Raw genomic sequence first — 21,831 nt, 5'->3', positions numbered from 1 at the left:
AGCTACTGCCTAGACTGGGTTGTCCCTTCAAAGTGTGCAACTGAGCAAAGACGAAACTGGTTAGGAATACTACAGTAAGGCCAATTGAAGGAAATACAGAATTCAGTGGCCGAGGTCCTGACTCTCTGTGGTCATTAAAAATCCCAGGGTCTTTCTCAAAAACAGTAGGGGTGTAACCCCAGTGTCCTGGCCAAATTTCCCATTGGCCCTTACCAATCATGGCCTCCTAATAATCCCCATCTATGAATTGTATTCATTACTCTTCTCTCCTCCCCACTGATAGCTGGTGTGTGGGGAGCGTTCTGGCGCACTATGGCTGCCGTCACATCATCCAGGTGGGGCTGCACATTGGTGGTGGTGGAGGGGATCCCCATTACCTGTAAAGCGCATAGAGTGGAGTGTCCAGAAAAGTGCTATATAAGTGTAAGCAATTATTATTATTATTATTAACTTGCATACTGTACATAACAATAACACTGAAAAAGAACTACAGTACAGTATGTCCAGTAAAATCAGTCTAAAATGAGCACAAGCACAGTGAAACATTACAAAGTATTCAGAGACAAGACAGTATGATGAAAACCTGAGGAAGTTACTGTATGGTGAAATAAAAGCACTGCAAACCTACAGAAAAATGTGTGTGCAGATTTAGCAGAGTAAACTTTCACAAGCGTCTGCATCTCTCACTTTAACACTAGTCTGCACCATGCAAGTTGTGCTGAAACTAGTCCTTCAGAGCTTTGTCTGGTATGAATTATGGAGCCAAGTGTGGTTTAATTGCAAGGTGTTGGACCAGAACTGCCTGGCCTGTTAGTCATCTTGCCCATTGACGCATGCACACCCATCTTTAGGATCTGTCCACAGACTGAGTTCATCTGATCGCCAAACACTACACATTGCTTCATGGCTGATCTGTAATTACCATCCAAGAGATGAACTAAACAATCCCAGTTGTTCTCCTCTCATTACTGCCAACTTCAGCTTAAAGCTAATTAATTCAGCTGGGTGTCAAGGTCTGTTTGTGCAGCATCATTATCCACGGAAAATGGAAATTTACTACTCATTTGTGTGAACACTGAACAAGATGAATATTTTTTTCCATATTTGCAAAGATTTTAGCCACTGGCAGTAACACCAATATTTCAAAAGAAGGCGGCTGTCCACAGCTTAGCAGGCAGATGGAATCCAAATCTTTAGCATATTTATGCATATTAAATTTTAATAAGTTTTGCAATGATCCCAAAATAAACATATATGTGGTCTGAGAGAGAACTAGTAGGATAACGTGTTGCATGCTGCTAAGTTCTTTATTTGGAGATGACATCTGAAAGTATATGTTGTTACAAATAAAAAGGGAAGATGTTTCTTCAATGCATATGAAACCTTTGATTCGTTACGGATACCATTCCCATATTTCCCATATCCATTTAAAGAGATTATCTTAGTACCACAGCATGTAACTGACAAACAAATATTAATATTCTCATCAACTGATGTGCAGGAAGCCTTCTAGAATTTCATTTTAAGAACTGAAAACTGGAGGAAGATGCAGGCGACAGAAGGGAAATTAACCTGCCAACATGTAATCAGTTTTATTGTGCAAGCTTCTGCAAATGACATAAGCACAATCTTGCTGATAGACCCATCAGGAGAAACATGAATTCCCAGAATTGAACACATTTCCATTGTTAGCAATGGTTGCAATTCTGTAAACTCTTCCTACAGTACCTTGCAATGATCCATTAGCTCACGGTTGCTCCAATTTTGCTTTTGCACAGTTAAGAGGCTTGGGTCACAACCTCTCCAACCAAAATGACAACAATGGCATTGAAACTATTACTGTATGATGTTTATTTTTAATCAAAGCCTCAACAGTATTAAAAAAAGGAGTCCTCAGATAAAGAGTGACATTTCTCATCCTAAGTCCAGAAGCTTTCAGAACTAATGCTCTAACACCACGTATTGGCTCTGAATGTCCACTGCATGTTTTATTATTGGTGGTAATGGCTACTTGCAATACTTACTGTAAGTTACTTTTGATTTTATATTTGAACTTTAAGCCTTTACTGAGGGTGATACCTCAGTAGAAAATGTTTAGAATCCCAGCTTTAATAGGTTCTCTTGTACACTCTAGCCTAGGCTTTTTAATTTTCCCACATTAAATTGGTCAACATGGATTTAGTCCAGGTATAACGGTTTAAGCATCAAAAGACAAAGATCACCCTGGGCTGTTCAAAATGCAATATTAGCCACTGTAGAATTTTACAAAATTAAAGACAAAATGTAAGGTCTGCTGCCAATTTTGACTTAAGCAGACTTGTTCAAAATCATTGGAAAAAAAAACTAATAATTAAAGCCTATAAATTACATCCCACACAGTGTGCAATTAAAAAAAAATGAACTACTGAACTATCATTAGACAATCAAAACTTTATGTTTTTAGCTTAAGAAGCCATCTGTGGCTCAAATACCATCTGTTCTCCAGCTCAATGTGAGACCTATGTGGGAGTTAAATTTGAATTTATGGCTAAAGATTCTGCAGGTGTCAGAGAAAGGCTGGTCAGTCAGTACTGAGGAAACGAATGCATATCCTGCTGGAGGGTCTGTGTAAATGCAGCATTGGAGTGCGCATTGATCGGGTGGTGGGAACAGTGTTACTTTCTGCTGGGTGTTCAATGTCACTTTAATGTGTGTATCTACCTGTGGCAAGTTACATCAGTATGTGCATGTCCAACAGGAGTGTTACTGGTACTGTGGTTTGTGCACCACCTGTTGAAGTGTTACTGGGACTGCAAGCCCACTAAGCCCACAGTATTGAGTTCAGGGCTGCTGCTAAACACCTGTGAATTAAATCAATGGTCTTATGATAAATCGTAGGAGAATAGATACCTATATACAGTATTTCATGTGTATCAAAGGGATGATGATTTTTAAATCTACTACTGACTGTAAGAAAATGCTTTCAAATGCCAAGTCATACAATATAAATTGTCCCCAGATGTTTTAGCAGGGACATTTACGGTATGTCTACTCTACACCTTATTGTGAAATAAAATTGCAAAACAAATTGTGACAGATTTTTAAATAACTTAATCCTCATTATCATCTCTTATCCTAGTGAGAAAACTACCCTGGACTGCTTATGGCAAAAAAAAAAAAGGCATTTCTGTTTTTTCTGTCTTTCTGAGGAAGCCTGTCAAGACATAAATTCAGAAATGCAATTACACAAAACATTATCGCAGCTCTGAAGCCAGCTAAAAAATGCTTTTATGTATTAAGCATCCTATAAAAGGAGATAGCAGATTAGTGTGTGTTACTCACTTCTAGTCTTCCGTTTAAATGAAAAAAAAAACAGTTAAGTGAAATGGAAAACATTGATAATTGTTCCAGTTATTTAGTTGTATTGTTTCAGGCTTTTCTCTTTTACCAAGACTGACCCTAATTTTTCTTTGCTTATTTACACATTGAATTATTTTGAATACATAAACATACTGTATATGTACTGTAGTCTAGAAAGTGCTGTCAGCAAGGTTTTCTCTAAAAGGACTATGCAGTATTGAGTCACTTTTCCTGAATATTAAAAACAAAACTGGGAACACCGAAAAAGCATAGGTTCGAGAACATGCATTTGTACGACTCAGTCAAAATGTATCCGTCACTAAATACCATTTTAAGACACCCACCCTAGGGTGAGGTTCAATTACTAATCACTGTTTTTTTTTAAGTCATAACTTTCCAGCATGAATCAAAGACCTAGGCTTTTCAATAGGTACAAATAAGAAAAAATGTCCAGTAGCTATAAACGTCCTTGAAAAACTGAAAAACAGTGAAGCCCAAGATGACCAACACATACACAGCTTGCTGCCAGCTAGACCCATATTTCTTGCACTTTTTGAGGTAAAGCAAGTTTTTAACATTGCCCTGAAACTGGAAAAAATTAATGAGCCCATTGAGTATTAAACCTTTGCTAAATGGATCTGTGCATTTTCTAAGCGTTTTATCTAATTCAAAGTAGCAGGGGATCCAGAGCCTATCCCGACAAGCTTTGCGAAATGGATACATTGTGCTAATTACCAGTCTTATTGTACAGTATAATAATGGTTACCAACTAGCCCCATAACTCAAGAGCTGCAGTTTCAGCGGATTTCATTTCAGAATGTGAAACACAGTCAAGGAATGTCAATGCTTCTATTGTTTAGCAATACACAGCACAGCACTTTATGATCCAGAGTAAAGTAATAGCCTGCAAAAAAGGCATATATTTTTTAGTAATGCATCTTCCTATGCACTGTAATTCCTTATTAAGCTTTTTTTCACAATTCTGCTCATCCTACCCAATTAATAAAAAACAAAAGCCCGTGAGACAATTTTAAAATCATGATGTTCGGCCAGAGCCTTTGCCTTGGCAATAATCAATGTAATCACGGAGTCAGATGACTTCAGCAGTAGCCTCTTGGTTTTCTTCAGCAGGCAAATGTACTGTAAGTGAATCCAATATTTCCTAATCAACATCTTATATTCCACTAGACTTACTGTCATATTGGAAAGAAGACTCTATCAATATTTTAATAAAACTGTACACATTAAGTATAACTACAGTAAGTAGCCCCTTGTCTTTCTTATTGTTTATTTTGTAAAGGCTTTCTCTTTTTCATCTTATTAGTCTTTCTGAAACCATGGACATCACTGGCATTCCCACTTAAAAATCTCCAATTCAGCAAAACCTCATGAGGACTACCACAGATGTTAAAGTATAAAGGTTAAACAAGTAGAAATTTTTGTGCCTTGGCCAACATACCTGAAAATCTTTGTGGCCCATCACCTTAAATCATCAGCTAGACAAAGTGAAGTAGGGATCTCCTTTCACACTCAGAAATCTGTCTAACAGAATAAAAGGTCACAAAGGCAAATGCACCTCCTAATTTTGATAAGGTTGTGACTCAGAAGGGTTTTAATTGAGTACCTTTTATTCTTGTGAAGTATATACAGTAGGTTGTGAGGCTTGGAGTATACCCAGTGTGGAAATTCAATGACCATTTCAAAAAGAATTGGTTACCAAAGAGCAAGGTTTTGAAATACCAGTCTTAATAAAGGTTTTTCAAATGCACTACAGTATATACAGTAGACTGTTCTCTTGTACTCAGGACACAGAAAGGATCAGAGGAATCATAGGCTTTATGAAGCAGAAATGCTTTTCAGTCCATAAGCACAGGCCACTTGAAATAACTTTTGTAAACAAATGTGTATTACAATGCATTTTTTACAATGTATCCTTGCCGTTTTTAGTGGCTCACACTTGGCATCACTGCTACTTTACATTGATGGATGTTGGGGGAGGGGAGATGTGGGCAAATTCACATTCACAGCACTATTGCCTGTTATTTCTAGCTTTTAAAATCCCTGCCATGTCATTGGATGGGGCTCTTCCACTGGTATTGTATAAGAGAATGTTTATGTACTGTAAGAAAGGTGTTTCTTACAGTACAGTGAGCAATGATGGCAGTAGGAACCAGATTTTACCCTGCAATCTCATCTCAAGGCTTACTTAAATGGACTGCTTGTTAATAACCAGAAAACCTCAGATAACACTGTGTGCTTTGCTACAACTGCACTTTAATTATTTTATAACTTTGCTTTCAGGCAAGACAAGCTTGAAGTCAGGAACAAAGTAATATGAAGGCACTAATTGAATTGGTTTATGAGAATGGTTAGAGAGCAGATGACTTTTCGCACTCTTTTTTAATCTCACACAGCTACAGAGATGAATTTGGCTCCAATTATCTCTTAAAAGATCTTTTGATTTTGTGTCCCCAAATAAAAAGAAAATCATATAATTAATATTAAAAAAGAATTTTGTGTAATAATCACAAGGTGTTACAAATGATCGTACTTTCATGAGGTGCTAAAACGCTCATGGTGGCTGTCAAAACCAACTGCTTATCGCAATGAAACACTGGGAAGTGTAACATGTTTAACAATACTTTGAATGCTTAGACACGTCACAATTTACGATGGCATATCTCTTACACTACCCACACTGCAGATCTACATACATATTTATAGATTTCATAGAATTTCCTTTGCCATCTCAGAGCAACAACAGTAAAAGATGGCCTGAAGACTTAATGGACATCATTAAATCTCATACATTATAGCATGACATTTTGAAAGGTGTCCTAATATTATTCCATATGGTGTAGCGTGATGAATCACCCACCCTTCTCATTTTATTATCAAGTCCTTAACGAGAGTAGCTCTCTTGTTTTACAGAAAGAGATCTCTGCTTCTGAGGACATGAAGCTTGTGCCTGGGGAGGATACTGTGATAGATGAATGACACAGCCTGAGGCTACCCCTAAAAACCCTTAAACCCTTCCTGCTAATGATCACAAGACAGATATTACTCACAACCCCCAAGAGGCTGGGCACTAACACTGCACCTAACTCATGTAACAGCACCAAAAGGACTGAACCAGACAACCTAAATATCCTGTCAGATTGCCTCTCATGCCTCTAATGCTTAATCCCATTTCCCCAGCACATATTCAGTTTCTTTCATTGGAAAGAATCAAATAGAATTTTGGAAATTATGGATATTTAAAAAAAAATAGAATATTGATTTACATCAAATGTGTACTTATTTTTCTTGCATGTCAGAAAAGACTTTCTTTTATTCTTACATATGCTTGTAATAAGATGGTTTCCCTACATTGTTCCTGTGACATATTTGTCTTTTTAATATTATCTGATCATTTTAGAATGCTAGCAGGGGCCTTAGTTTTAGCGAAGGTGTTAAGTCAGCACAAAACAATTAAGAGAACAAGGTTTGGACTGCAGACTATAAAACAAACATAAAACGTACAGAAGAATAGCTTAACAGAAAGAACACTCAATCATTAATGGATAATATTTACATTAAGCATACAGTATATGCTTATATGCTATGTAACCAAGCTCAACAAAACGTAGGATGACCCCAGGCACATTCAAATCAAAGAAACATATTTGTGGTCTATTGAAAGCTGATGCTGGATTTGAGGAGTTCTTGTGGATATATAAGGAGTAAATTAAATAGGATTCCAAATCCATTATCAACAAATCTCTCTGGCATCAATGGCTGTAACAGGAGTAAACCTCATATGATTTGTCTATTACTTAAACATCATTGATATCTTGGCTGATGCAATCCTCAATAACTCTGCACAAGTACACTGCATGCATTTTCTGAAGACTTCCTCCAAAAGAAGGCATGAAATCCAAACATTTCTACAGGAAATCAGGCTTTGACAGTTTTAATCCATCCATTTTCTAACTGCATTATTCAACACAGGGTTGCAGGGGAACCGGTGCCTATCCCAGCAAGCAACAGGTAAAGATAGGATACACCCTGGACACAAACACAGACATGCACACCACAGCTAATTTTCTCAAAAGCAAATTAACCTTCCTGTATGTCTTTGGACCGTGGGAGGAAACCAGAGCCCCTGGCGAAAATAGGCAGAACCAAGGAAGAGATCACTTTATTGCCCATATACAACTTCTTGCATTAGGAATTTGTCTTTTTCACATACCCCCAGCTTGCTCTCCATGAGACACACAGGCACACAGCTGGGGAGAGAGAAGCTTGAGGTCAGAGCACAGGGTCAGCCATTTATACAGCACCCCTGGAGCAGCTGAGGTTCAGGGCCTTGCTCAGGGGCCCCACGGAGTAGGATTTCTCTGCTGGCCATGGGATTTGAACCAGCAACCTTCCAGCCACAGGCACAGATCCTTATCCACAGTGCCACCCGGCTCCGCACCTTGACCCATGCAGATAGCCCCCAAGGTCTGAAATTAAGCCCAGGTCCTCACTGTTGCAATGACCAGCAATGCTAACCACTGTGCTGTCCCCTTATTTATTTATTTTTGACACTCCATAGAGCAGGCTATCCATCCAAACTGAGCATGAGACAACAACACCCTGGTCACAAAGCATTCAGATGATAATGCAGACATGTGGCATAAGGTTTTGTTGTTTGGAAAAGTTTGACAAAATCTGTCTGAATGCCAAGCGTTATGTCTGGCACAAACTCAAAAGAGCAAAACATCTAGTCTACACTATCTACAGTATACTGCAAAGCATAGTTGTGGTACCCTTTCATATGAGGGACTGAGAATCTTGTCAAGATTAGGAGGAAAATATAGTATGGACCAATTTATACTGGTCTAGTATAGGCAAATACTAGAGGAAGACTAGATTGAAAATGAACTATTCAGTACGGCAATGGTTCAAGACACAAGGGCCAAGGCTCACTGTGGTGACTTAACAAGAAATGTTTATCCTTGAGTGGCCCAGTCGACATCCTGGCTTGAATCTGTCAGACAATCCGTGGCAACACATGAAAATTGTCACCCGTCATTGATTCCTAACAATCTCGATAGAGCTTTAGCACCATTCGGATGTGCAAAATTGGTATGGAAAACATTCTCAACAGCTTGCAGCTATAGTTACTGACACACGGTAGGTGCTCTCACCATGCATTGACTCAGGGGGTGAACATTTATGCAATCAACATATTGTAGTTTTTGATTTTCCTTTCAGGTTTTCTTCTGAGTAATACCCACTTTCACTCAGAGAAGTGAAACACGTATACGTTATTTGTAATTTAATAAAATGCGACATCATTCAGGAGCAAACACTTTTGCAAAGTACTATATACAGTATATTTGCTTTCCCCAGTGGTAATTTTAGCAGGACACTGAATATGAAAGTGAGCTTCCAGATAAAAAGAATCTAATGCAAATTGTTAGACTTTCCAAATAATACAAATTACACAGCCAATTAAAAAGAGAAATAGGAGGAAAACAAAAAGAATACATACTAAATACAGTAGAAATACCTTTATATAAATCAACTTCAAATGCAAAGACCCACACATTTTTTATTGACTTTTCTTAAGATCCTTCTGGCAAAACATTTTTGACATATATAATTGGTATTTTTCACTAAAAATACGTAAGCACAGTTATGGAAATGGATAATAAACATTTCAAGTATCCTTGGGCGATGCTTAAACTTGTTTTATTTCCTTTTAATTTATATATACTTTCTGCTCTGCTTATTTACTGTTTTTTCCACCAACAGACATATGTTCAAATGGATTCTAGTGGCGATCAGGTATTACTGTATATGGCTCTGTCTACATTTATTTTTCACAGAGAAGTTTTGGAGAAGAAGAACAGAAGAAGCTTGTTTACTCCAGTTTATACTGTACATAGGGTGATTTGAAGGAGTAACGCTCTGTGAAGATAAGGAAAGCTTCAAGAACTTACCGGAATGTCATTTGGAAAACCTGCCCCAGGTTGACTTCCTGGGATTTGTTGTTGTAGCCATGAAGCATCTCTCCAAAAAGTGTGTCATTCAGCTTGGCATCAAGTCTCTGGCACTTGGGCCCATCACAGGCATCAGAGAGTAGATTGCAAGACCTGCCGTCTGGTGCCAGTCTGTATTCCTCAACACACCTGTCAAATAAAGGATGCAAAACCTGATGAAGGTGTTGCTTTGGACTACGAGCAGACTCAGTAATCCCTTTAATGAAGTGCAGCACTCAGGTCTGGGATACTGTTGCCAGCAAACACTCTTTGGCTAATCACAAATTACGACCAACCAAAGTGTAGCAGCAATGTATTCATTGCAGGGTCAGACAGAAATTCCAGTAGGAAAACTGTCTCACAGAGGATAGGAGACTGTTTAACCAACAAAAACGCAGATGTGTGTGGTAGATTAAAATAGCTTTTGTCATCTGAGGACCAGTTAAGGATGTATTTAAAAATAAAACAAAGGAAACAACAACAAATATACAAATAAAAACTGAACTGCCTTCATGCCTGACACATACTGTACTTGTATAATACCCATATACATACAAAAATAAATGCAGTCTAGCTGTGGGATAGATAAATATCTATATCTGACAGTTTTATTGCCCGTGAAAGAGGGCGGGGGGGGCTTGTGTTCCCTGACAGAAAGAATATTATTCTGAAAGCTTTTTCTCAAGGTCATCCAGCCTCAGGTTTGTGTGTGTCTTCTCCTACAAATGCAGTTTAACGTGTCTTAACATAGTGCATCATAATGAAGATTTATACAGGTTTATATTTCTCAAAGTTTTCAGTATACATCCTCAGATTACTGTTAAATCATCTTCAGCTTTTGCTATTTTAAGAAACCAGATTAAAAGCAGCTGATGTTTGTCAACACTCAGACCTACAGGACACACATTGATTTCAATTACTACATTTCTAACGTAGCTCCTCTATGCATACCAGGTACAGTTTGAGAAGGGTCTGAGTGCTGGCAGTGTTTTACCACTTGCTTTGTTATATACAGATTTATTCTTTCTCATAAAATAGGTATTAATTGTGCAATATGTGCAAAATAATGTACAGTAGGTTTAAAAGAGAAAATTTCACAGTAGCTGCTCTGAAGCCTCCCGCAGACAAAGTAAACACTGCTAACTGAAATATCCCCCCCAATTCACACACATCAGACTTGAAACCTTGTTTAAACTTTTCTGGTTTCAATTATCTACAAGATTCTACCCACATTTAATTAGCATTACACAAGTATTTCATCCTCTGGCAGCCTGGAAATTAAAAGTGTGCTGTGGCACTTGTGGTATAGTATTGCAGCTCTACCATTAAATACTAGCTGTAGAAATACAGTGAAACCGTACTAAACCTATGCAATATTCATATTAAAATTCATCCTGAACTCATACTAAGACTCAACACACCAACATTTAAATTAAAGTCTTCTTGATTCCATTTTAATATAGTATCATTTGCTATATCTTTCCACCAAAGTACAGTAATATTATAATGTGCAGTATACTGTATATGGCATTTCATGAGGACCATTGGATGAAGGCATAACACGTCTGCTACCTGCTCCAGAGAAATACAGACAAAAATACTGCCAATAAGCCTGTGTGCAGCTGGTTGGGTAGCCGGGTACTGAACATCTCAATCACTGAATGAGAACTTGAGTGGGCAGTGAGTGGACACTCACAGGTTGAGATGGAAAATTCACCAGATCAGGGCAGTCCAGCAATTGAAAACTGCCAGGATGGCTGTCATACTCCAGATGTTATATAAAGATGCTGAACCATGCCTTCACTGGCCAAAGGTGGAGTAAACCAAGGGGTATATCTATGTTGGCAATAGCTTTTAGGTCCTAGAGCTTCTGACTCACTCCCCAACTTAAATTTAAAGAGGCACTGTATAATGTAAGAGAGGCAATCGGGTTGTGAGTCAGTGAGACTTTCATGGTATAGGAGTCCAGCTGTGCAAATTTCCAGTTGAAAGTGAAGAAGCAGAGGGAATTGAAAAGCTTGAGTAATACCACGGTGATGCATTACCTATACTTAAATTAATATATTTCCCACCTCTTAACTGAGGCTGACCTCTAAAATACATGTATTCCTTCTTCTCTACTGGTGTTAAGGAAGAATGAGTTAGCTATGACTCTTCAAATTATTGCTGTTGCATTACTTTGACAATTTTATACAGTAAATAATAAAACACTAGACATGCATTTTTAAAATAAATCAGTTTTTACATACTTTTGTAACAAACACAAATGTATTTTTACAAAATAATTTTTTCTGTTGACTTGTTCACCCGTTGCAATGTTTTTCCTAATTTAAAAATAAAATCCTGTTTTGACCTTCCTCAAATCCCTATTCACTTGTACCTCTAAAGCATTTCAGGATGAATAACAGAATAATCACTTCATGTTTCTCTACTTGCTACCAGGCAGTTCAATGAAACAGCCTTTACTTATTTGTTTTACAAACTGCTTTTTTATTGTAATAAAGTTTTTTTTTTCTCTTGCAAATAAGATAGAGAGAAAACGGTTGCTTTCTTCTTGCAAATCAGCATTTTGATTACAGGAAAAAATCTAGAAATGATATATGGTTCCACATTACACAACGCATGTTGCTGTGTATGATCAAACTAGGAACAGCGCTAAGTAAAACGCAGTCTGCTTATGAATCTCCATCTGTCAAAGTATCTGTACAGAAACATTTATTCTTAACAGATTTTGCCTTACAGAATTTAAACAAAGGAGATCAACGCTCGCTTCAGAATATAAGCATAATGATTTTAGGAGACTGAAAAGAAAGTCGGGAAAAAAAGGCATCTGTTTGAAATTCAATCAGCTCCTCTTCACGTGTCAGGTTTTAAACAATAATTTTGTCAGTAATCAGAGGCAGGAGGAGGACAGGAGCCCAGCTGAGCGAAGCTGCAGTGTCGACCACAGGGATGCTTCACTGAACAGCATGCTGAGGCCATGAAACAAGCCCTCTGAATGTTGATGATCTTGGGACTTTTTCAGAAGGAGTGTAATTCCAAATGCTTCCAAGTCATTTGCTCAAAATGTGTTTTTTTTTCTTTTGTTGGAAATAAAGATACTATCATACAGTATGTTAGTAGTAGAATGCAGTATATAGTAGTACAATCCCCTATATAGTAGCATATATGTTATACAGTACATAAGAAAACAATGTTTGTGCCTTAAGAAAAATGTAGAGTGTGTTAATAGAGAATATAATTTTCAGACAGCTCATGTCTTAATCTGTAGAATGTACTACACTCTGTGGTGCACTGGTTTCACAAAACATCAGCGATTTTAGTTGTAAATGATCTATATTCCTTCATTCTTACCCACAGAACATGAGAACGTTGTTGGAAGTGGGGTCATCTGGCAGGGGCACCAACTGCTGCAGACATAACTGCTCACAGCCCCCATTGAAGCCATCGGAGCAGTCTGTACCTTTGGTGTAGTCATAGCAACCTGAGCCATCCTTCATTGGCCGGAGACCTGCAGGGCACTGATGGAAGAGGGCACAATTAACACCTGTATCCTTGTGGGGATTAAGTTAATTAACTTAGAAAAGCCTTTGACACATGTTAGTTTTTATGTTTAACCATACTATACATTGTACAATAGATTCGCCTTACAGAGAGCATTTGATCACACTGATATCGACAGTCTTGTAAAGAGGAAAGCTATTCTTATTTCATAATTCAGATATTCCATGCAACAACTGAGATTCACGAATTACAAGGCACAACAAAAAATTATCATTCTATTTTAAGCACTTTAACAGCTCTTGAAATCACAGAAAACAACCTGAATCAGCATCATGATACAGTATAGAGTATCAGGAGTAACACATAATTCACGTGTTTAGGTCTTAATGAGTACTACCACTTAACTATGCATAAGTTATTTATAAGCACTTAACAAGCTGTGTTTCAGTAATAAAATGCTAATACTTCACTTACAGTTTATGCTAAAGGTGTTACTGCTGAAGGAATCACGAAAAAATGCTACCATCAAAATATCAACGCACTTCCTCCAGGACAGCTGCATGTACATTTGAATGAGCAGCACTTACACACCCTCAGGCAGTTAGTTGATTTTAGTTGATTTCACGTGGACAGTCCCATAGATTTCTTCTAAACATTTTAGAAGCCTACAATTATTTAATAATGGAAATCAAGAAGTGTATTTCTTACTTTCTGGGAGTATCATTGGGCTTTAATTGATTAACAACTGTTACAAAGCTGATGTAGAATATCAATCAGAAAAACACAGCTCTTAAGATAAACACTACAAATATGTGAAGTACTCTTTGAGTGATATTCAGAAGTAGAAAGGCCTATTATGCACTATTAGAACTGGCAATAAAGAAAAAAATACACCTGACATGAGAATACCAGAGACCAGATCCTCTGTAATCAGTTTACAGCACAGTTTGCAAGCCAAGTGAAAGCTATTCCCTTTGATGAACAATTGATGAACGAATGGATCAGATTCCTTATACATGCTACTCACTACAAATTCTCAAAAGACAAACTCTTCCACCATCAGGTTACAGGCTGGAAGAGTCTCTTAGGTCAGGACTGTGATTAGCACAACTGGGAGTAGCTCAATGTCAGAGCACCATTCCAGTGGCGTAGCAGAGTATATGTAGTGTAAAAGGCACCCATTAATTGGTCAAGGGGGCAGGGAAACCTGCCGAGTCCAAAATGGCGTACAGTAGGTGTAATGTGACTCCTTGTGAGACTGTGCATGGTTGGCAAGGAAACCAAAGTTTGCCTCGTTTACCTGGGTATGACAGAAACAGCACATCCTAATGCAAGTTACCTAATTAATGTTAGGTAATTTAATAAGCTAGCAGTAAAGGTAACATCAGGAAGGGAATAATATTCTTATCTTAGCAATGGTTGCTTATACTTTGAATAGCTCTTTATACATCATTATAATGATAATTCAGTAGTTGTACAAGTGTGGTAGGTCGAGACAAGATTCTTGTCTGAGCCAAATTATTCAAAGAGCAGTGGGAATGATCAGCCATCCTCTGTCATCTTGTCAAATACAGGAGGAATATTGGTGAAGAGTAAAGGTGTGCCATTCACATAAACAATTTGCATACTGGGAAGTACCTCATGCACTACATACTGTAGGATGTAATCTATATGATCAATTGTCCATGTGGAAAAGTATATATAAATTAAAAAAAACAGAACTCAAAGAAGAATAGAAATCAAATCTCGGTTCCATTAGGTGTCTTAAGTTTACTTATCCACTAATGCTAATTTTGTTTAGGCTAATCATGTGATTTTCTTTCTTAGATATACTGTATGAACATAAAAAAATCCACACCCCTAGGCGATCTGGTGATATTAACTATATTTTGAAAAGAAGGAGGCATCCTGGATAGTCCAGCTCAGTATTTGAGCTCCTTATAAAAAGGACATAGAAATATATTTCAAGAGTATTCTAATATTCTATATAAATAAAAGCTGACAAAAAACTTAAATGCACTTAAAATGTCTATTTATGTCTATGTTTATATTCATGTCTATTTTTATATGGAGATCATTCTATGTTATATTTTTGTGTTTTGGTTTATTTACATATTATTTTATGTGCATTTACCTTGGATTTTCGTATAAACAAGTGTTGCTGTAATTTTTGAAACGTTATTATTAATGGTCAGATGTATGCATTTATTCCAAGACTGTTTCTTTTAAAAATTATGGTTTCCTCTCATGAGGAATAGTCAGCAATTAAGACAGAAGTGTGACACAAATGTATACAGAAATGTTAACATGCTTGACAAGTTCTAATAAAAACAAAAACAGGAGCTTTAGAGTAGAGAGTGCATAAGGCTCATCTTATTAATTTCATTGATTATTTTTAACAGCACCACAACAATGTAGGAGTGTGTTAGTCTTTTCTCTGTCTTGAAATTTACAACTGTTACCACTGAATTCAATGTTATACACTACCTTCTGCGGGTGTATGTCGTATAATATGCCCTAACTCACCCGGACCCTTTAAGAGCTGTCTGGATTCAACACTTCCAGAATTATTCATCCAAACTAGTTTTACACTTTGTTTTCTCTTAGCTCAATGCCTGCAATGGTGTGTTTTTTTGTGCCTAGAGCAACTCAGTCACTGCAAACATGAGGGCTCAGAATGTAAGAAGACAAGGTACATTTATCAAATGTATGTAATATTCAAAACAGATCTTTATAAACCAGGTGTGAGATGCTGTAATAAAGGTGAAGGTTACAGAGAAGCCCCCAGGCTTAGGGCTGACGGTAACTTTGTTGAAACTCTTTAAACATTTTAAAAGAATAATAACACTTTCCTAGTTTGAATATATTATAGGGATAGATCAAAGCTGTCTATAAAGTTATCAGGAAACAAATTAAATGAAATAAACAAAAGTCTCACAAATATACTGTATTCTCTTTTGAAGCAAAACAATACCAAATTAGTATAAAATATCCCATTTTTAACATTATACTATAACTGAAGGTTCTTTATGATCAGATGTGTGTGGTTAAGATAATGACAACATAATCCAGGGAAACAGCTCACAGATCACAAGTCTTTTGCTGTGCACTGATGGAAATGTAGGTAAAATAATGCTTCCAGACAGACTGTTACTTTGTGATTTAGAGGCACATCAAATAGATCAATAAACTGTATCAAACCTATCCACTACAGCACAGTGACCCAGCAGCTGCAGAGGTAGTGTAACAGATGGCTCTCAGAAGGGAGACTTTGCAATCAACATTCTGAAGGATGTTTTTACAAAGCGAGCATGAGCTAAATGAAAAGGTCCTGCATGAGCATTTAAGTGGAGCAATAAATCAGCACCAGTTCTACACTAATGCAACATTGTATAATAGTTTCATTTTAACATTGAATCGTATATATTTTCTTTATATTAAAAGACTATTGACTTGTCCAGTAATCCTACTTCTAAGGTGAATTATATATTACTGTATCTGCAGAGATAGACCATTGTGTATTCACATGTATATTGGAGTTTCATGCCGTGTAAAGAATTTTATGTAGCAGTTCAGGTCAAAGGTCAGTTTCAAAGCACATGTACTGATACAAATGCAGCAGCTCATGCACTCCCACACTTAAGGAGAGCTGATGCATGCACACACACAGAAAGCTGAGAACAGCTGTATTCCACAGTAATCATAATTCATCATCGCAACCATCCAAAACGTGATTTATGATCACATACAGTATTATTATTAATATAATATTGATTTCACAATTTTAATTCCTGTTAAACAAATTCTAAAAGCATGAGTAAGGATCAACATTGGAAAATATATTCCATTCATTCTATTTTCACTGTATTTGGTAAAGGTTGAGGCATTAGTGTGGTGGTCAGCTCTACGGACTCACAGCTCTAGGTTCCTGACAGTGTTGCATCTGTTTGTGTAGACTTTGCAGATCCTTCCAACTTCCAAAAAGACTGGTGAGAATTAATTTGGCTATCCCAAACTGCATCTATTTGAATGGTGGTGTGATGGACTTACTTTGTGTCATGTGCACTTCTATCAACTGCTCCCACCTTGAGCTTTTAAGCTTCAGGGACAAGTTGTGGATCACCTTAACCTTCGCTAGGACAGGTGATAATCACTGGGTGCACCTGATAAATTACTTACTTGGGGAAATTAAAGGGAACCAACAAAGAAAAAGGTGTTGTTTTCAAAGATATTTGTGTACTGAGAATGACAGAATTCCATTACTTCTGCTGGATTTAGCAGTGCGCTACCAATGAATGCTAATCACAATTAACAAGAAAGTGCTTTCTTTAGTCCTGAAATCAGAGTGAATAACATCAACGGTACTCAAACCTCCGCTGCTTATCAGCAGCAGGAAAAATTTCACTGACAGAAACTTCAGCTGGGAATCACATTTAGTTCAGATTGAACTGTTCTAATGGTGCACCTGCTCAGGTTTTCTTTTCTGTAAGCTGACTTGATGAAATATACTTTGAAAACCACGAGGCTGAGGAACATTAAACTAATGTTGAGATAATTAAAGTTTCATGGACTTTTTTTTTATAAATAAAATGCACATATGCACATGGTGTAATAACGTTTTAAAATGAGGTCTGCTAAAGTGTAAAACAACATTCATCATGTATAGAAGGACATACAAGATTGCCATGTTTATAAGCTTGTAGAGGACACCCTTTACAGCGTCTTTTAAACTTCAAAGTTACGGATTTTATGGAGGACAAGTGTCACAGTGGGAGAAAAAACAACTACTTTTTAGTTCAAAATCAAATTACATTTGTACATTTAGATTAACATTAATACATTACATTTATGTACAGGAATATTTGTGCCTTCACTTAACATGAATAAAATGGTAAAACCATTCATATTCGCTCTTAGGGGAACATTTTGTACTTGACAGTGGTTGCAGCGGAAAGTAAGGGGAAGGACTACAGTAGATAGAAACATTTATTAGGATAACACATCTCTCAATGGGACTCATGGCATCAGTGATAAAGGGAGCTAATTAAATCCAATTGCTTTAGCTTCTAACTGCTTTGTTAATGAGGCCACTTTCTTTCAACTTCTTGAGGTGGTGTCTCTTGTAGTGCACACAAACAATCTGCATTTTCATTACTGTTAATCTAATTTTATTTAATTGGGGTTATACACATTTAAGTCTGAAATGCTTTTGTCAACTGAGAAGTGATATGGCCAGAAAAACACAGAATGGTCGAGGTTTATTATTTTGCCATTCAAAATACACCAGTAGTGTAGAATGGTATTAGAATATGTTACTGTTTCTGTAGTCTCATTTTTTGTGCATACACAGCTGAAACTCAGAAATACTAATAGTTGCTGGGAGGTAAACTGCTGATTATGCAAGTCTTTTTTAGTCTTTACTATACTCTCAATGTAGAGAATTTAAAATAATAACAGAGAGGGAACAAATCACGAAGAAAGTGCCCTATCAAATTCTCAACGAACACCTCCACCTTCAGAAAGGATTACAGCTGCAACACATTACAGAATCAATTGCACTAGATAGTCACAGATGTACACAAGTGTGTATGTGGGACCACTCAGCCCAAAAGAATTAATGTAGCCCTACAAGCAATGTAGGTATTGATAAACATCATCTGATTCAATGATTCTGACCATGTCACATGTCATAAGAGAAACAATGGTTACAAATGATTCAGCCCATCTAGTCCTTTTGGTAGTTAGTAATTTGTCTTAATAGAGCTGAGATCCAGGGACTATAAATTCTTGATTATCTCAATTGACATACATTAACCAGCTCTAATTATTGACTCCTACAGTACATTGCACCTGAAGTACAGGGACTACTGAGAGGGGTACTGTGCTGTGGACAACAAAAGAGGTGAAAGAAACCCACTTCCCACACTGTTCAGGTTCCTCCGTGTAAATCCTCCATATGACCAGCAGAAATCTTTAAAAAAGCCTTGCTGAAAACATAGTACGTTCCAGATAGAAGTTAGCACTTAATTAATCATTTTTGTTTTGTTTCCTCTCCTCAGCAAACATTTCTAAGATTTCCTTCCCATGAAACATGTTGTTCATCACATATTGAAACTGTAGCTGTGTGACTACAATGCAATGATGTCTGTGGGGTGATGGCTGATGGCTTGTCTTTAAATTGATGGCATTATAACATGTCACTATAGTAGTGCACTAGGTACTATTTAATTTTTACTCAAAAGCTACAAACCTATGATGCATAATCTGCACAGTATTTCTTTCCATAATCATATCACGTGCTTTGCATCAGCCTTCTTATCCATCACACAGCATACTGGGAGGAAGTTTGGTCTGCTGCTACTTTACAGATCTTAGTAATCATGAGATATACTGCACCATATGTTAGTTCTGTCACAACTTCTAAAGTTTTATTTTCAGTCTTGGAACACTGTGGTAAGACAGTGCAGCAAATTGTATGGGGCTTTAATAGTAGTGTGGAGCAGATTATCTTAATACGACAGAATCCTGTACCAGAACACTTCACACTTTTCCACATGGAACAGTGACACTTTGACACATTTCCAAATTTCACAAAAGTAAAAGACAGCAGGCACATTTCTCAGCTTTCATTTGGAATTATATAGAACAAAAAGATTGACAAAAAAACAAATCTCTAACTCTGCAGTACATTCATCAATAAATGACAGACTTTGCATCAAGGAGAAATAGGGGTATGTAACAATTATTTTAAATTAATAGCTGTACATAATTTTCTGATGTTTTCCTACGTGAGTGCTCACATTCTTTTTGTTTTTGTTTAACTTACATCCTCGTGGTAAAATCAAACTGTAAATACTGTTTTTAATATAAATTTACTTCCTTTCTTAATCTACTTTTGTTTTTATACCTTTATTTAACATTTTAATTTCCAAAGACAGAACTAAGTTGAAAACGCTATGAAAGGTGGTCCTATTTTCCTAACCAGCTTTTTACACCTTACAGGGCTTATTAGCAATGTACTGCCTATCGTCTATAGATGCAGGCTTACCTTTATTTGTGGAAAATTAAGAACAAAATGGCAGTTTTCAAGCTTGACTAAAAGTAACAGAATTTCATTCCACAAAATGACAAGTTTCTTGTGGGAGACTCCATAACCAAGAACAATCTCTGAATATCAAAGTATTTTACCAGATACCTTGTAGGGGCATGATCAGAAACGTATAAGTAAATAAGAACTAGCTCAATAAACAGGAAAACACTAAAATCAATGTTTCATATTCAGGCCTGGTCATGTCAAATAGGTCCCTTGACATTGCATTTCAAGTACAGTGACACTTTATGAAAGATGGTTCTATTTCAGCAGTACTGTAGGTGTCAGATAATTAATGAAAGACAGATGCTTTGTCTTAGTTACATGCATGTGACTAATAACACGTGAGGCAGAGATTAAAGGGGAATGAAACGGAAGAATGTAAAGACAAAACATTGTATTAGCATCAGGAGAATATTATATCGTGAGCGTGGTATGTCTCTGTCTATCTCCATCACCTGGCTGTGGAAATACAAAGTGGAACACTTCCGCACAGAAGACACCTAATTAAACTAAGACACAGTGTAAGTGGACTACATGTTATGAATGCACAGTATAATACAGGTCAAAATCAAATGCCTGCATTAGAAACTGAGAAGTACTTTATTCAACATACAAATACTGAAAAAATTAAACTATTGTATACCGGCATCAGGAATGCTCATCAGCAGGATGCTTTTGTATTTGACACATTTTAATTCATTGCCTCAATAAAGCTGGAAGCTGGGACTTATATAAAATGCAATTTTATACTGAATTAAAATGAAGAGACAAAGAAGCCTATCCAGGGCAATTCTGAAAACTCTTTACTGTGAAAGAACCAGTCTTATTTCCAGCAGGAGGACAAACGTCATTATCAGGAGGTGATATTGATCAGTAAGAACTGATAGGAAGACAATAAGGCAATTGAGAGGATGAATGGACTATAAAAACAATCACTATGCCTTGATTTCCAATGAAATCCAGTCCTAAACACTCCAGATCTAAAGAAAAAGAAAGCTAAGACATTACAAGGATATCTGTCATTGCTTTGCGTTCTGTACTCTTTGAATGTTTCACTCATTTAGAACTTGTGTCCAGCTGAATATACAATGGACAGTACTTATATAGAAATGTATTTTTACCTTTAGGAATTACAGTACATGACATTATGTTCATAGAACCTGTGAAATCAAGAAACAGTATGTAATAACACAATTAAATAGCCAGCCAATTATCTTGAGCGATTTTTTTAAATTTCAGGAACATGCAATAAAAAGCTGCTCTTAAAAGGTTTTAATACAGGAGGAGAGTTAGCAAGTCTACATTCTGTGATCATCTGTCATGCTTTAAATGTCTCTTCTAATTTCACATTGCACAGAACATGTAGAAGGAAAAATAGTTTCACTGAATGTTCTGGACAGTTTGCCATCATCTTTGCTGATGTTGCAGACTCCAGTATTTTCAAGGAATATAGAAAACAACCTACAAATAGATGACTCAGCAGAAACACTGAAACTAGTTTCACAGATGAAAGGATTCCGGCCTGTTTAATTAAAAGCCTTATAGTTAGATCTAACAGAGGGAAATGGAAAATCCTGAAAGATTTCTAAGATCTTTCTTTACAGTCATCAAGCCTATAGAGAAAGCACTTCAATTTAAATACTGCAATACATTTTATGTAATATTACATAATATGTACATTTTCTGATCATTCTGTAATTCCTAAGGACATACCTGACACATTCCTCAATTTGACGTTAACTCTAAACCATTACAAATAATATCCCATTCTATTATAATCTCAATTGAAATAGTGTTTCTGTACATTCCATTCTCTTTAAAGGTTTTCACAATGCTGTTCCTTTCCAATCATAAATTCATTGATGCTTATTAGAAGAACTTCCT

At 36.7% G+C, this 21,831-nt stretch overlaps 1 protein-coding gene across 2 annotated transcripts in view; it reads right to left on the bottom strand.

Annotated features, from left to right (window-relative positions):
- Nucleotides 1-21,831, bottom strand: part of astn2 (astrotactin 2) — a 649,131-nt gene that overhangs the window by 219,049 nt on the left and 408,251 nt on the right. For both annotated transcript variants that reach the window (XM_088614565.1, XM_088614566.1), the window contains 2 exons: nucleotides 12,705-12,871; nucleotides 9,312-9,500 (listed from right to left, as the gene is read on the bottom strand). In XM_088614565.1, the coding sequence (XP_088470691.1) occupies nucleotides 9,312-9,500; nucleotides 12,705-12,871 (356 nt within the window). The remainder of the gene's footprint in view (nucleotides 1-9,311; nucleotides 9,501-12,704; nucleotides 12,872-21,831) is intronic.

Source organism: Lepisosteus platostomus, chromosome 21 (assembly GCF_059453375.1).
Source record: "Lepisosteus platostomus isolate fLepPlt1 chromosome 21, fLepPlt1.hap1, whole genome shotgun sequence".
Lineage (NCBI taxonomy): Eukaryota > Metazoa > Chordata > Actinopteri > Semionotiformes > Lepisosteidae > Lepisosteus > Lepisosteus platostomus.
Note: the sequence above shows the minus strand (reverse complement) of the source record. Positions and strands in the feature narration are given on the sequence as shown.